The following is a 16046-nucleotide window of genomic DNA, read 5'->3' as shown; positions in this document are numbered from 1 at the left end:
GTTTCTATGCAGAGTCATTCAAAAAATATAAGTAATAACGTCTGATAAGAAAAACTCCCATATCCTTATAACTACCCAGTTTGACTTGTCTAAACTCAGTAAAGACTTAAAGAAAAAGTCTGCTGGCACATGAATTCCAATTTTCTCCTAGCTTTGAATCAAATGTGTGAAGGAAAAAAACAAAAGATAAATCCTTAGTACAAAAGAGTAAGCAGAGGAAAAACATTATTTCTTTTTCGCCTTTATGTTTTCATTTATAATGGATATATATTTTATATAGCAGACTAGTTAGGAAGTAATAATATGTGACATTAAAATATATTTTAAAATATAGGCTCATCTATTAAAATTTTTTATTTCATCTAATGGAAAACTGTCAAGAAATAGTTTACTTATCTTTAAAGTGCTATTTTCTCTTAAAAGTCTCAACAGATGGAAGAAGTGATTAAAATATATCTCACTGACATAATTCAAATTTAAGAAACAGCAAATGTTTCCAAGATAAAATATCTTCCCAAAGTGTAAAACATACTGTAAATTAAACTTCTTTTGAAATTATTCCAGAATCATATTTTACAGCATTGTAAAATAACTAAATGAGACACTGGGAATAAATGTAAAAATTTAGAAGTGTCAAAAAAGAATCTTAACAGGTTTACAATTTATTTTAACAGGTTTACTTTTTGATAGAGAGTTTGCCCTTAACAATTTATATTCATCTGCAGCTCAAGAATTCGTCCTGCTTACTACTGGAGTAGGTCTTAAACCTCTCATAACAAAGAAATAAGCGGTTTTTGTCAGGCCCAAAAGATTAAAAAAACTTCTAAAGCCCAAATGATCCCGAAGAACTGGTACCCTCTCACTCTCTTATATTAGACACGAGAAATGTAGCTACGTAGAGTAAGACACAATATCTAAATATCTTCAAAGCAGAGAGATAACTCAAGTTCATGAAGAAAATAAAGGTAGTATTAAAAGAGACCCAGGATCAGTTGAAGCATACCAAAAACATTCATTCATATAAGTTAATTATTAATACTCTAGAACAGGGTTTCACGAAGTATGGCCCATGGGCCAAATCCAGCCTGCCTGTAGCCTGTCTTTGTAAACGAAGTTTTACAGAAACACAGCCATGCTCATTCATTTATATATTTGTCTATAGCTTATTTGTTGCAACAGAAACCTAATGGCATATAAAATCTACGATATTTATTATATCTGTAAATATACTATATCTCTCCTCTATAATAAAATGTCAAAAACGATCATATCTAGATTTGCTAAAGAACTTTCTCTGTTAGAAAATAAATCCCAATCTAGAGTACTAACATAATATTAATGTGGCTACCCTGTTACATTAACAACCTCTTTAGGCTGCTCTAATAACGAATGTCAAAGTGTCACCTTTGTCACTTTAAGTCTTTCGGTATCTCAGCATCTCAAAGCCCAAGCGTTAAGGAGGCCAATGCCTTATCCATTAGGCCACTGGGGGCTCTGGTATCTCAGTATCTCATACAGGGTTGCAAAAATCTTGCTTTGCTTTTAGTAACAATGAATCAAGCAACTTTTACGTGCTCAATGAAAAAAAATTAACAATATACAAATTTAAGGCATAAATGTAGTTGAGCCACATGAATTACACATTCTAGGAAAGTTACGTTTTTTTTTTTTTTATCAATCCCAGATGAGAAGATACCAAGGAACCAGGCAACAAAATTACATGACTCCTACTGAATGACTACATTTCAATCCGCAGTGAGCATGGTTAAAATATTTGCTGTAATACTCACATTTAATAGTTATCATAATAATTTTTAAACGATATTATAATGCCTTATGCTTAAATAAAAGTATTAAAATAAAAACATAATACACTTCTGTGTTCCAAATTAATGTCTTTATAAGCCTACATGACTAGATTACCACCACTGTTTTACACCAAATCATTTAAAGATTATGCTTCATAAAACTCCATGATTATACGTTAAGCTTAACAAGTTAAAATTTACAAAAACTCTATCATTATTTTCTTCCCACATGAACATTTCTGTCAACAATATTCCATATACCAGGATCATAAGAAGGTGGAGGAGGAGGAGGAAGTTTGCCACCCTCTTTGAGGGCCTGATCAAGGCCTTTAGCTGCTCTTATGGTAGCAATGAATTCTTCATGTTTTCTTCTCCAATTAGATGGTTTCTTTGGTGGTTCTGGCTATAAATAAATAAATACATAAACAAACAGTATCTTTTTAGTATATTGAAACAAAATATCAGATAATGCCATATCATTTTAAATGTTCTCTTATCAGGAGTCCTTAAATAATATCCTTCTCAAATTTATAATTTTAAAGAGAAACTTTATGCAACTACATTGCAATTTTATATTCAATTTCTTAATGCAGTTCTCATTGTAAAAGACACTGCTAAAATGCCTTCTGTAGGTGCTACATCCATTTATCCTGCCACTAAGACTGTTGCTGTGGTTGAATGTTCCCTCCAAAACTCACGTTAAAATGTAATTAATATTATAACAGTATTACAAGGTGGGGACATCTGAAAGATGATTAAGTCATTACGGTTCCGCCCTCATGATGGATTAATGCCATTATCCCAGTAGCAGATTAGTTATTGAAGGAGTGGGTTCCTGATAAAAGAGTGAGTTTGGCCCCCACTTTCTCTGTTTCACATGCACACCTGCCCTTACATCATGGGATTATGCAGTAAGAAGGCCCTTGCCAGATGCCAGCACTATGCTCCTGGACTTCCCAACCTCCAGAACTGTGAGAGATACATTTATTTTCTTTACAAATTACCCTGTTTGTGGCATTCTATTATAGCAGCAGAAACGAGACTAAGACAGTGTATTTCCCTGTTTTCCCATAGATCTTCTAATAGAGTATATTATCTATCATTTGTGTTTTGAACCAATTAGAAACATGAAAAATAATCCTTACTTTCTGTATTTAATTAGATTTTCTCTTATAATGATTGAGACTGGGCACCTTTTTAAATTGTTAAGAATCATTTAATGTATTGCCTTTACTGTGGACTGTTTCTATTCCTCATCAACTTACTCAATGAGTCATTGGCCTTTAATGTAATAATTTGAAGTAATTTTTATAGGAAATTATTCCCTCCCTCCCACCAACAATCTGTCTTTTGACCTTGTCTATGGATCATTTTTTACTATGTATACTTATTTTTTAATTACAGTTTAATTAACTAATCTTTTATGGCCTCTGGATCTGCATTAGCCAGGTGCAACCTCACACCAAGAAAAAATAAAATTTTCCCATGTTTACTTCTACAACTTTCAGTATCAATTAAAATTTCTTAAATATTTTATTCATGTGGAATTTATCCTGCTGTGTGTGGAGTGTCAAATTGAATCAAATTTTGCTTTTTTTTTTTTTACATGGCTATGAACTTTTCCTGTCCTTTAGTGGCTCTCCCCTCCCTGCTTCCCCCCACCAACAGAATTGAAATAACACCTGTATAATACACTAAATTCCTTTCTGAATTTGGGTCTACTTCTGTTCCACGGTTCTGATTATCCTGTCTTAGCACCAGTATTTTCAATATTAAGACAATATATTTTAATATCTGATAGGGTAATATTTTATTAAGCTTTTTTAATATTTTCCTAGTTATTCATGTATATAAATTTTTCCATGTAAACTTTTGAATCAACTTGTCTAATTTTTAAAAATTAAGAATCACATTTATAAACAAGTTGAGAAACTTAAAATCTTTATTAGGTTGAACCTACCGATACAAGAATATGGGATATATTTCCATTTGAAAAACAGTTCATTTTTATCTTTCAGTAGTATTTTTTTTTCTTTGTGGAAGTCTTGTATTTTTATTACAAAGTTTAATCCTAAGTATTTCATACTTTGTGTTGTTCTTTTGCAGAGGGTCCTTTCCTCATTGTTATGTCTCAAGAGCCTGTTTGGTGAGTATATGAAGCTTAGTAATTTTTGCATAGTAACCTACCACATTACTTCCCTTTACTCCTATTGTTTGTAGTAATTTCTCACTTAATTCTCTTGGGTTTTCCAGGTATATCTTCTAATAATGATGGTTTTACCTAGTCTTTTCAAATATCTATTGATATAGTTTGGCTGTGTCCCCACTCAAATCTCATCTTGAATTGTAGCTCCCATAATCCCCACGTGTTATGGGGGGTACTCAGTGGGAGGTAATTGAATCACGGGGGCAGGTTTGCCCTGTGCCGTTCTCATGACAGTGAATAAGTCTCATGAGATCTGATGGTTTTACAAAGGGCAGATCCCCTGCACACATGCTCTTGCCTGCCATCATGTAAGATGTGCCTTTGATCCTCCTTCACCTTCCACCATGATTGTGAGACCTCCCCAGACATGTGAAACTGTGAGTCCGTTAAATCTCTTTTTCTTTATAAATTGCCCAGACTTAGGCATTTCTTCATAGCAGTAAGAAAATGGACGAATACAGTAAGTTGGTACTGGTGGAGTGGGATACTGCTATTAATATAACCCAAAATGTGTAAGCAACTTTGGAACTAGGTAACAAGCAGAGGCTGAAACAGTTTGGAGGGATCAGAAGAAGACAGAAAAATGTGGGAAAGTCTGGAACTTCCTAGAAACTTGTTGAATGGATCTGACCAAAATGCTAATAGTGATATGGACAACAAAGTCCAGGCTAAGGTGATCTCAGATGGAGATGAAGAATTTGTTGGGAAATGGAGTAAAGGTGACTCCTGTTATGCTTTAGCAAAGAGACTGGCAGCATTTTGCTCTTGCCATAGAGATCTGTGGCTTTAAAATTGGGAAAGATGATTTAGGGTTTCTGGTGGGAGAAATTTCTGGGGAGCAAAGCATTCAAGAGGAAGCAGAACATACAAGTTTGGAAAATTTACAGCCTAACAATGTAATAGAAAAGAAATCCATTTTCTGGGGAGAGATTCATGCCTGCTGCAGAAATTTGTATAAGTAATAAGGAATGGAATATTAATCACCAAGACAAAGGGGAAAATGTCTCCAGGGCACATCAGAGACCTTCATGGCAGCCCCTCCCATCACAGGTTCAGAGGCCTAGAAGGGAAATATTGTTTCCTAGGCCAGGTCAAGGGTCCCCCTACTGTGTGCAGCCTAGGGACTTGGTGCCCTACGTCCCAGCTGCTTCAAGCATGGCTAAAAGGGGCAAAGGCACAAGTTGAGCCATGGCTTCCAGAGGTGCAAGCCACAAGCTTTGGCAGCTTTCACATGGTGTTGAGCCTGCAGGTGCACAGAAATCAAGAGTTGAGGTTTGGGAACCTCTGCCTAGATTTCAGAGAATATATGGAAACACCTGGATGTCCAGGAAGAAGTTTGCTCCAGGGGCGGGCCTCTCATGGAGAACCTCTGCTAGGGCACTACAGAAGGGAAATATGAGATTGAAGTCCCTGCCCAAGGCCATGGGAGCCCACCTTTAGAACCAGCATGACCTGGATGTGAGACACGGAGTCCAAGTTTCAGAGCTTTAAGGTTTAATGACCGCCCTAATGGATTTCAGACTTGCATGGAGCCTGTGGCCTCTTTGTTTTGGCCAGTTTCTCTGATTTAGAATGGGTATATTTACCCAATGCCTGTATCCCTGTTGTATCTAGGAAGTAACTAACTTGTTTTTGATTTTAGAGACTCACAGGCAGAAGAAACTTGCCTTGTCTCAGATGAGACTTTGAATTGTGGACTTTAGACTTAATGCTGAAATGAGTTAAGACTTTGGGGGACTGCTGGGAAGGCATGATTGGTTTTGAAATGTAAGGACGTGAAATTTGGGAGTGGTCAGAGACAGAATTATATGATTTGGCGGCGTCCCCATACAAATTTCATCTTGAAGTGTAGTTCTCATAATCCCCCACAGGTTGTAGGAGGAACCCGTTAGGAAGTAATTGAATCATGGGGGTAGTTTTTCCTGTGTTGTGCTCGTGATAGTGAATAATTCTTGCAAGATCTGATGGTTTTATTAAAAAGGGAAGTTTCCTTGCACACGTGATCTTGTCTGCCACCATGGAAGATGTGACTGTTCCTTCTTCACCTTCCACCATGATGTAAGGCCTCCCCAGCCACATGGAACTGTGAGTCCATTAAACCTCTTTTTCTTTATAAAGTACCCAGTCTCCAGTATTTCTTAATAGCAGTAGGAAAATGGACTAATACATCTATGTGTCTAATTTCTTCTTCTTATCTAACTGTATCGGCTGGCATTTACTGTATTGGTTACAGTTTAACCTTCTCCTTGATTTTAATGAGAACTGCCTCTAGTATCCTCCACTAAACATGATGCTGGCTCACATGCTACAGATTATTTTGTAATATTATTGAGATACCCAACTATTCCTATTATGTCTATATTTTTAAAATCAAGATTTACATGTGGAATCCACAAAGTCAAAAGATGGTACTTTAAAAGATGGCTGGGTATGACGGCTCATGTCTGTAATCCCAACATTTTGTGAGGTGAAAGTGGGAGAAATCACCTGAGGCCAGGAGTTCAACACCAGCCTGGTCAACATAGTAAGATCCCTGTCTCAAAAAAAAAAGAAAAAAGAAAATAAAGAAACAAAAAGGAAAAAAGATAACTCAAATTATTAAGGAATGAAAAATAATACACAAATATGAGAAAGACAAGAAGATATTATAAAGAAACTGCATGCCAATAAATTTGACAATTATGACAAAATGGGCAATGTCCTTGGAAAACACAAAACAGATACCAGAACAAATATAAAATCAAAATAGTCATATTTATCTTAGAAAATATTTTCCTTCCCACAAAGAAACCTCCTGGCTCAGCTGCCCTTAATTTTTAATGTTTGTAGACATATAAGAAAAGACTAGTATCAATATTACACAAACTCTTTCAGAGAATAGAAAACAACAAAACAACTTTCCAGATAGTGTTCTGAGAGCAGCAAAACTCCGACAAAAAGAAGAATTACATATCTACTTCTCTGATTAATATGAATGCAAAAATCTTAAATGTCAGCAAATTTACATGTTTGAGATTACTGACTTTTTAAAGTTTTTTATTTTATAGCAAAATATCTGATCATAACATTCACCTGCTCTGATTATTACTCATCTACTGGTAAATTTTGCTGTTCTTTTCTACCTTTTTTCTCATAGCATCTTTTATCGATGCTGAGCTAATACACTTTCTATTATTCATCACTTCTATTATTCATTTCTACTATTCAGCATGATTTCCTGGTTCAGCTATTTGCAAGAAGTTTTAGGGAGGAGAGGCCCAGGGTAGCTACACAAACCAGCAGCTCTCCTCTCTATTGCAACAGATTCAGACTAGTTCCTGCAAATAAGGCGTCTCTGTGTAATTACACCCTGCTTCCCTCAGATCCTATGAGAACCACTTCAAAAAAGAAAGGCCACAGCCTTTTAGGTCAGGCCCTTCATCTTCAGGAAAGGTATTTTCACTAATGTTTTCTAAGGGCCTCTGATACTAGGCCTCCTCAACAATCTATTCCTACTCCCACCATTCTCTCCCTCCTGGCTTTTATACAATTTCAGCCCTGCTCATTCCAGCTGGTAGCTATCCAAATTCCTTCAGCTCCTCCCAGTTTCTGCCTTGGCTGTACTAAACAATAGTAAAGATACTATCTGATAAGATCTCTCACCTTTAAGGAATCACTTTTAAGATGAGGAAACCCCTCACCTTTAAGGTAGATTCTGGAAATCTTTCCAGAATCCAGCCACAGGCCACCAAGCAATTGCCTAGACCTCCTCTTATGGGTAATTTCTCCTGGATTTCAACTGCTTTGGGGCAGTCCTTACGTATATTGGTAATCTATGAATTATGCCTACCTTTTGTTTTTCCAAAAATGAAGTTTATATTTGCTTTGCCCCACTCTTCTTTTTTTTTTTTTTTTTTTTTTTTTTTTTTTTTTTTTTTTTTGCCCCACTCTTCTTATGATTTTGTAGGATTTTCTTGATACAGGTAAATATATTAAGAACTACACTTACAACATACAAAGCTTCTAAGACACTGCTTCTCAAACTTTAATGTGCATATGACTCACCCAAGGATATTCTTAAAATGATTCTAATTTAGTATGTTTGGGAGGAGGCTTAGATTCTGCATGTCTAACAAGTTCCCAAATACTGCCGCTATTACTGCTCTGTGGGCCACAGTTTTAGGTAACAAGGCAATGAACACTTAATTCAAAGCAATGGTTTTTCACTTTGCTTTTTCCTATAATTCAATTTTTAAATTTACAACCCCAATTCCTTATAAAAGAAACAAGATGACTAATATTCATCGAAATCACCATGGATAATCTTATGTAATCCCTACAATAACCACACAAGATAAATACTACTACTATCACCATTTTACAGAGAACAGAAGCATAATTACAATTAATAACTTGCTCAGAATAATACGGTATGTAGCAAAGTGAAGGTTAAATTCAGACAGTATGACTGTTGAGCCAATTTTAGCACGCATTATATTATATTGCCTCCAAAGATTTGGCAATTTTATCTACCAAAGCAAGTTAAGGCTAATATAGGTAGCAGGTACCTAAGAAAAACGTCATATATTGATTTATATAGCTTACTCAAACCTTACCATCCTTATTTTAAATGTTCACAGTAAAAATAAAAATGAACATCTAATTTTTCTATCATCAAATGATTTTTTATTAGTAAGATTAATTTCCCTACAGAAAAATGTTCTTATACCACTGGAAGAAGTTATTACCATTAACAGTAGGATTTTGTTTCAAAAACCTATTCAGTCAGGTACTTAGCTTAGACCATTTCACTCAACGATGCTTCACAACTATGCTGAATAAGTACGTAAGTAATTTACTCCTAGCAATACGCAGTTGGCCCTTAGTACTCATGGGTTCCACATTCGTGGCTTGCGCATCCATGGATTCAACCAACCATGAATCAGAAACATTCAGGAAAAAAGTAAACAACCATGTAACAATAAAAAGTAACAAACATTAAAGACACAATTCAACAACTATTTACATTGCATTAAATTATAAGTAATCTAGACATAAAGTATATGGGAGGATGTGCATAAGTACTATGCCAAAAGGAGTTTGAGTATCCACAGATACTGATATCAGAGGCAGGTCCTGGAACCAATCTCCCACAAATACCAAGGGATTACTATAATACATGACAGATATTAAGGAGAGATCATCACAATAGGTTCATTGTTTTGGTTTCAAGAAAGAAAATAAGCTGACAACAACTACATCTGGACACTGAACAACTGATAAAACTTTTCCTTAGAAACATTATACAGATTACAAATCCTGGCAGTCAATATGTCAAAATAAGCAGTATCTATTATGCTAAAATGTCTGTAAATAATTGCTTAACTTTCTGGATGTAGAGATTATCATAATGGTAGAAGATGTAATAAATAAGAACTTAAGTTATATTGAAAGCTTTTAATAATGAAAAGAATGTGGGACAGCAATTGGCTCTCCAATGCTATAAAAATCTCACTGTAATTGATGGAGTTTGAGACCACACTTTGGTATCTCCTTTGAAGTTTAAAAGCTTATTGTTTAAAATAAAATTTGTTTTATAAGCTTCTGATAATTTCTAAATTGAACATATAATTGTATTCTTTAATCTTAATGTAGCAGATAATCGTGTTTATTCTTAATCTTAATGTAACAGATAATATAATATTTTTCAACATACATAACACCAAGGTTCATACTGTTCAAAAGGTTCTATAGTTACCCTTGGTTTGAGAGGTTTTACTGTTGGAATATCAGTTCCTTCAGCTCTCTGTCTGCTTGAATCAAAAGTCTTCCGTTTTTTAGTAGCAGTTTTCTGGCAAATGGGTCCATGTTTTTTCTGTTAAGAAAAAGAAATGTAGCCTATTATTATCTTTTCTACAGAAGGTAAGACTACAGAACTTTATTTACATTGAGACCAGCTTAAAAATCTAAGACCAAATGAAAAATCTGAATACAAAATAATAAATAAATAAGATATATCTTGCCTTAACCAAAAGTTAAGTTGTAAAAGGTTTATATAATGCATGCTCTAAGTTATCTTTCTCGCTAAAAAAAAAAATATATATATATATTATAAACACTATTCTAACATTTCATTAAGTTATTTAATACTCTTCTCCTAGTTTGTACATTACTAACGTCAGAAGTGTGTGAACCAGAGCAATTCCATCTTAAACAGGAGCTGGGTAAAATGAGGCTGAAACCTACTGGGCTGCATTGCCAGATGGTTATGGCATCCTAAGTCACAGGATAAGATAGGAGATCAGCACAAAATACAGGTCATAAAGATCTTTCTAATAAAACAGGTTGCAGTAAAGGAACCGGACAAAACCCACCAAAAGCACAATGGTGACGAGAGTGACCTCTGGTCAGCCTCACTGCTACACTCCCACCAGTGCCATGACAGTTTACAAATGCCATAGCAACATCAGGAACTAACCCTATATGTTTTAAAAAGAGGAGGCATGAATAATCCACCCCTTGTTTAGCATATCATCAAGAAATAACCATAAAAATGGGCAACCAGCAGCCCTCAGGGCTGCTCTGTCTATGGAGTACCAGTTCTTTCATTACTTTCTTAATAAACTTGCTTTCACTTTGCACTGCGAACTCGCCCTAAACTCGTGTGCAAAATCCAAAAACTCTCTTTTAGGGTCTCCATTGGGACCCTTTTCCTGCAACATATTTCTCTGTCCTGTAACACTAAGAAAAAGTAACAAAGTCAAAATTACTACACTGGGAAAAAAAAAAAAGTCTCCATTAAATACCTTAACATAGATACTAGAAAAAGAAAATACAAAGAATACATTAGTTTTAGGATTACAAAAGTTAACGTAAGAGTAGTAGTTTGGATTACTAAAGTTAACATAATAGTAGTATGCTAATATAAAGTTAACACAACCTAATAGGACAGGTGGTCTGATTTGTGTCCTTCCCTCATACTAATTCTTTTCCTCCCTTCTGGAACTCAAACTTAGCAGTTTTCTTCACCTACGATTTTTCTTGAGCTATCTAGTGTTTAAAACTCCTACAGGTTTTTTTGTTTGTTTGTTTGTTTTTATAGAGTTGTCCATTCATTCATTTATTCAGTTATTCAGTTTAGGGACATTAGAATGGAAGCTGTCTTAAATGACCTCCAGAAAACCAACTGGATAAACATTCTCCCTCCAATATATTAAGCACGATGACTGATGACATCGGTACACTAAATACACTTTTTTCTTTTGTATTTTCATAAACACCGAAGAAGGTAGGACTGTCAAACTTTCTCTGGGAAAAACGAAACCTCAAAACTGGATTATTTGGTGTCTTGGAGCCTCGTAGGCTTTCAGCAGACAATTAGCAATCAACTGCTTTACATACTTATTTTCAGTTTTCATTTCAACAAACAAGCAACGTAATTACAGCTCTTAAGTATTTTTTTTTTTTAAATGAGGCTAGCAGATGACTCTCTAGTGGACCCATGTATATATGTTCCTTATTAAGTTATATATGTCAAGTGTATGTGGTGCTTGTTTCCCAACGTAACTCAAGTTTTAGTTGTTATAACATTATTAAGTTAAATACCACATAAAAGAGAGCAGAAAAAGGCTTTTTTTTTTTATTTGCTGTGAAATTCAGCTGAACACTCTGAAAAATAATAAATTGATAAGAAAAAAATCATTGAATGTGTGGGCAAGATGTTTTTAAAATATTACAAAAAAGCCATCATTATTTAAAAGGTTCTTACAGTCAGAAGGACATTTTGGATCATTAATTCCTCACTTTGCTTTAAAGAAACAAACCAGAAAAAGTAAGAGGATGCACAGTGGAAGAGGGCAGAACTTTAATCAGCAGATCCATATTCACAGAAAAATCCTGTCTTACATCAAAGTATTAATAAATGTGTATTTGTGTTTGAAATTAAAATATGTAAGGTACATAGGCATAATTTTTATTATTCCCTATTTAATTAGGTAATTTTTATTAAGATTAGTTAAAAGCGTTTTTATTTGTACTTACTAAGTAGCTAACATATCTAAAGAACACATAAAAAATTTCAGGTGTACTTTTACATTGAAAAAATCTTTTTCTTTGAAACATTTCAAACATAAGAGGTGACAAAAAAGGATAATTAATTCCCTTTTACTACTTACCACCCAGCTTCAACAGTTACCAATATTTGAACAATTTTGTTTCACCTATCCCTGATTTTTTCCTGAAGTCCTATAAAGCAAATTCCAGACATTATATTATTTTGTATCTGCAAATAATTACCTATTTCTAAGGTATCTGATTTCGTTTGTTGTGATTTTGTTTGTTTTTGGTAAGAGTCTCATAAAACTAGGAATAACTTTAAACTTTAATAGAAGAGTTCTGAAGACCAAATTCTGAAGGAAAGAAAGCATTCTGGAAGAACGGCATAGCTGAAATCAAGACCCTTGAACAAAGAATATTACCCATTAACTCTTGAAAAACTATTCCACATAAGTTCCTCCCATGAGAATTGACCAGAATTATTGAACAATCACAGATCTGTAAAACCATAAAGGTACAAAATCAGTCTACTCACTAATGCTACTGGAAAGAATGTTCTTCCACAAATCTTGCAAGGTAACAATTCTCCAACTTGGACAACACCTCCATTCTCTAAAACAGGAAGGAATTTAATAAATAATTTCTATAATTTAAAATTGTGAAACTTCACATTTTAATCTTTTAGTTTTATAGGTAAATTATCAGTTTTTGTGAAAAATGTTTTACTGCATTTTGAACTAACCAAAATTATCTATTAAAAGGAGCATAATACTTACTTATCAGTGGTGAAAAAGGTCAAGATAAATATGCAAGAGTCATGATTTAAAGATATCCAAACTAATACTGTTGGGAATATCTAGTTTTCTTGTAATTATTTTAAGCAAATCAATTTGTCATATTCTCTTAACTTATAGGCTATCTCTATGGTAAATTACTACATTTTAAGAACAAAATTTATCTTATTAATTTCCAAGGCATGAAGAAATACCATTAGTGATCAGTTCAGCGACTTCCTCCAATGATTTGAAGTATATAGAATAAAAGGAATCTTATTCTGTTTATCACCAAACAATAGAACGTGCAATGCTATCACCTAGTTATGCAATTACATACATTATGTGAATTATTATTTTTTACATATACAACTTATATAAGAGTCAGTGGACTAGTAAATGGAGATATTCTGACCTTACAAACAAAATTAAATAAAGAGGTAGCTACAACTTTCACTCAATTATTAACAAAATTAATATAACTATCATGTACCTGAATACAACAAATGTTATTACTAAAAAGAAAAAAAAAAAAGAAACTACATTCTTTGTGACTCTACATAATTCATTTTGTCATTTTATTTTGTTTCCAAATATCAAACATAAACTTGTTTTCATACCTGTAATTTCCTAAAAATGATACTTAAAACATGTAACATTTTCCCCTTAGTTTCTGCTGAACATTTTAGAGATACTGAAATTCTTTTATCATATGAAAGACAAATAGAAAAACATTTTCCTTTAGAAGTAACAAACTAATTTTTAAAAGTACAATTATGACTCCATATAACCTGGTCCAAGAAATGTAGTGAGTTCACAGAGAACTAAACAGGCAAACCAAAACAGATACTAGTAAGATTGCATTCAAATACAGTAACAGAAGAATTGTTTTGTTTTCTCATTTTCCTGTTACTCCACTGTCCTATTTGACTGGTGGATAGTGACTACTTGTCATCTCAGATGGAGGCAATGTTGTGTAGTGGCAGTTAAGCAGTCAACACTACAAAAGAAAAGCTAAGATTTGCCTGATTTGTCCTTCTCCAACACCAGGAGCAAAGTTATTTAGGGAGAGCATCTCATTTATCTGGATCACTTAAGTCCACTAACAATCCAGAGTTACTAAATGGAAACCATTAGGTTCATTTAGATAAGAATGTCTTCAAAATGATGGTCTAAGTAACATCACATGCTAACTAATCTACTAAATTTGCTTATAGTTTTCATGTATTCTTTTACATACTAAGGAATGATTTTAAAATTCATCAATAAAAATATTAAAAAGCACCACATATTATACTTAAAAGTGTATTTGTTTATCTACTTGTTAAATAGATGACAAAGCAAAATCTTATAAAAATTAACTATTGAGAAAAATAAATTCAGCACATAGAAAAACTACATACTAAGCATGCATTAAGTAATATTATCACAAGGACAGAATAACACAATTATTGTTCTCATAAAGCCAACATAATCTATATTATTTACTTATTAAATAGATCTAAGAACCAAATCATCTATTTTTTATACAAAAAAATTAAAACATAACAGCAACCAGAATATTACCATATAATAAAATCCAGTTCTTGACTGATAGCTTAATTTGATAACTTAATTTCCACAAGCTATCAAACATGTTTAAAAATTTTTTTTAAAAAGAAAATTATCATCACTATAAGGCATAAACACATACAATTCCATTTTAAAATAACGCTATTTGGGGATAATTTAAAAGCAATTATACCCCAAAGAAATCTTTTTTGGAAAAGAATGCAATTACTTCACCCAAAATAAAGATATATATAACATATATATAAATTTATAATGTCTTCTAATATTAGCTGGTCATAGAGTATAGCACTGTAATTGACAAAATACAACATGTGCATGTGTGTTGATGTCAAGACCTACGCAGGGAACTTCTACCCGGTAGCAAGGTAACAATTCTTCAATTTGGACAACGCTTTCATTCTCCAAAACAGAGTATCATTTTATGCCAGTTAGAATGGCGATCATTAAAAAGTCAGGAAACAACAGATGCTGGAGAAGATGTGGAGAAATAGGAACACTTTTACACTGTTGGTGGGAGTGTAAATTAATTCAACCATTGTGGAAGTCAATGTGGTGATTCCTCAAGGATCTAGAACCAGAAATACCATTTGACCCAGCAATCCCATTACTGGATATATACCCAAAGGATTATAAATCATTCTTACTACAAAGACACACACACGTATGCTTACTGCAGCACTATTTACAATAGCAAAGACTTAGACCCAACCCAAATGCCCATCAATAATAGACTGGATGAAGAAAATGTGGCACATATCCACCATGGAATACTATGCAGCCATAAAAAAGAATGAGTTCATGTCCTTTGCAGGGGCATGGATGAAGCTGGAAACCATCATTCTCAGCAAACTAACACAGGAACAGAAAATCAAACACCACATGTTCTCATTCATAAGTGGGAGGTGAACAATGAGAACACATGTACACAGGGAGGCAAACATCACACACCAGGGCCTGTCAGGACGTAGCGAGCAAGAGGAGGGAGATCATTAGGACAAATACCTAATGCATGCAGGGCTTAAAACCTAGATGACAGGTTGATGGGTGCAGCAAACCACCATGGCACATGTTTACCTGTGTAACAAACCTGCACATTCTGCACATGTATCCCAGAACTTAAAGTAAAATTTTTTAAAAAATTTAAAATAATTTCTATAATTTAAATTGTGAAACTTCACATTGTCATGTTTTCTTTAGTTTCATTGGTAAGTTGTCAGTTGCTGTAAAAAATACTTCTTACTGTATTTTGAAGTAAGCAAAATTATCAATTAAAATGGGCTTAAGAGTTATCAGTGGGCAAAAAGACCAGAATAAACACAGAAAAGTCGTAATCTAAGGATAACCAAGCTGATTAGTTGAAAATATGTAGTTTTCTTGTAATTATTTTAAACAAATCAATTTGTCATGTTCTTTTACCTTAAAAGTTATCTCTATGGTAAATTACTAAACCTTAAAAACAAAATTTATCTTATTAATCTTCAAGGCATGAAGAAATACTGCTGGTAATCAGTTAAGTGGCATACTGAGTTGATCTGAAGAGTCTAGGGTAAAACCTTTCACTCAATTAAAATTAAAATAATCATGTGCCTGGATATAAATTTTATTACTAAAATAATTTTTAAAAAACATATTAATGGAACCTTCCATCCAGAT

At 33.7% G+C, this 16046-nt stretch overlaps 1 protein-coding gene across 3 annotated transcripts in view; it reads right to left on the bottom strand.

Annotated features, from left to right (window-relative positions):
- Positions 1-16046, bottom strand: part of ZC2HC1A (zinc finger C2HC-type containing 1A) — a 59050-nt gene that overhangs the window by 36820 nt on the left and 6184 nt on the right. For all 3 annotated transcript variants that reach the window (XM_033203404.1, XM_033203405.1, XM_033203406.1), the window contains exons 2-4: positions 12584-12660; positions 9752-9868; positions 2070-2211 (exon numbers count right to left, since the gene is read on the bottom strand). In XM_033203404.1, coding sequence (XP_033059295.1) covers positions 2070-2211; positions 9752-9868; positions 12584-12660 — 336 coding nt within the window. The remainder of the gene's footprint in view (positions 1-2069; positions 2212-9751; positions 9869-12583; positions 12661-16046) is intronic.

The sequence above is a fragment of the Trachypithecus francoisi genome, unplaced genomic scaffold (genome assembly GCF_009764315.1).
Source record: "Trachypithecus francoisi isolate TF-2019V2 unplaced genomic scaffold, Tfra_2.0 Lachesis_group7, whole genome shotgun sequence".
In the NCBI taxonomy this organism is placed as follows: domain Eukaryota; kingdom Metazoa; phylum Chordata; class Mammalia; order Primates; family Cercopithecidae; genus Trachypithecus; species Trachypithecus francoisi.
This window is presented reverse-complemented; position numbering and strand designations above follow the sequence as displayed.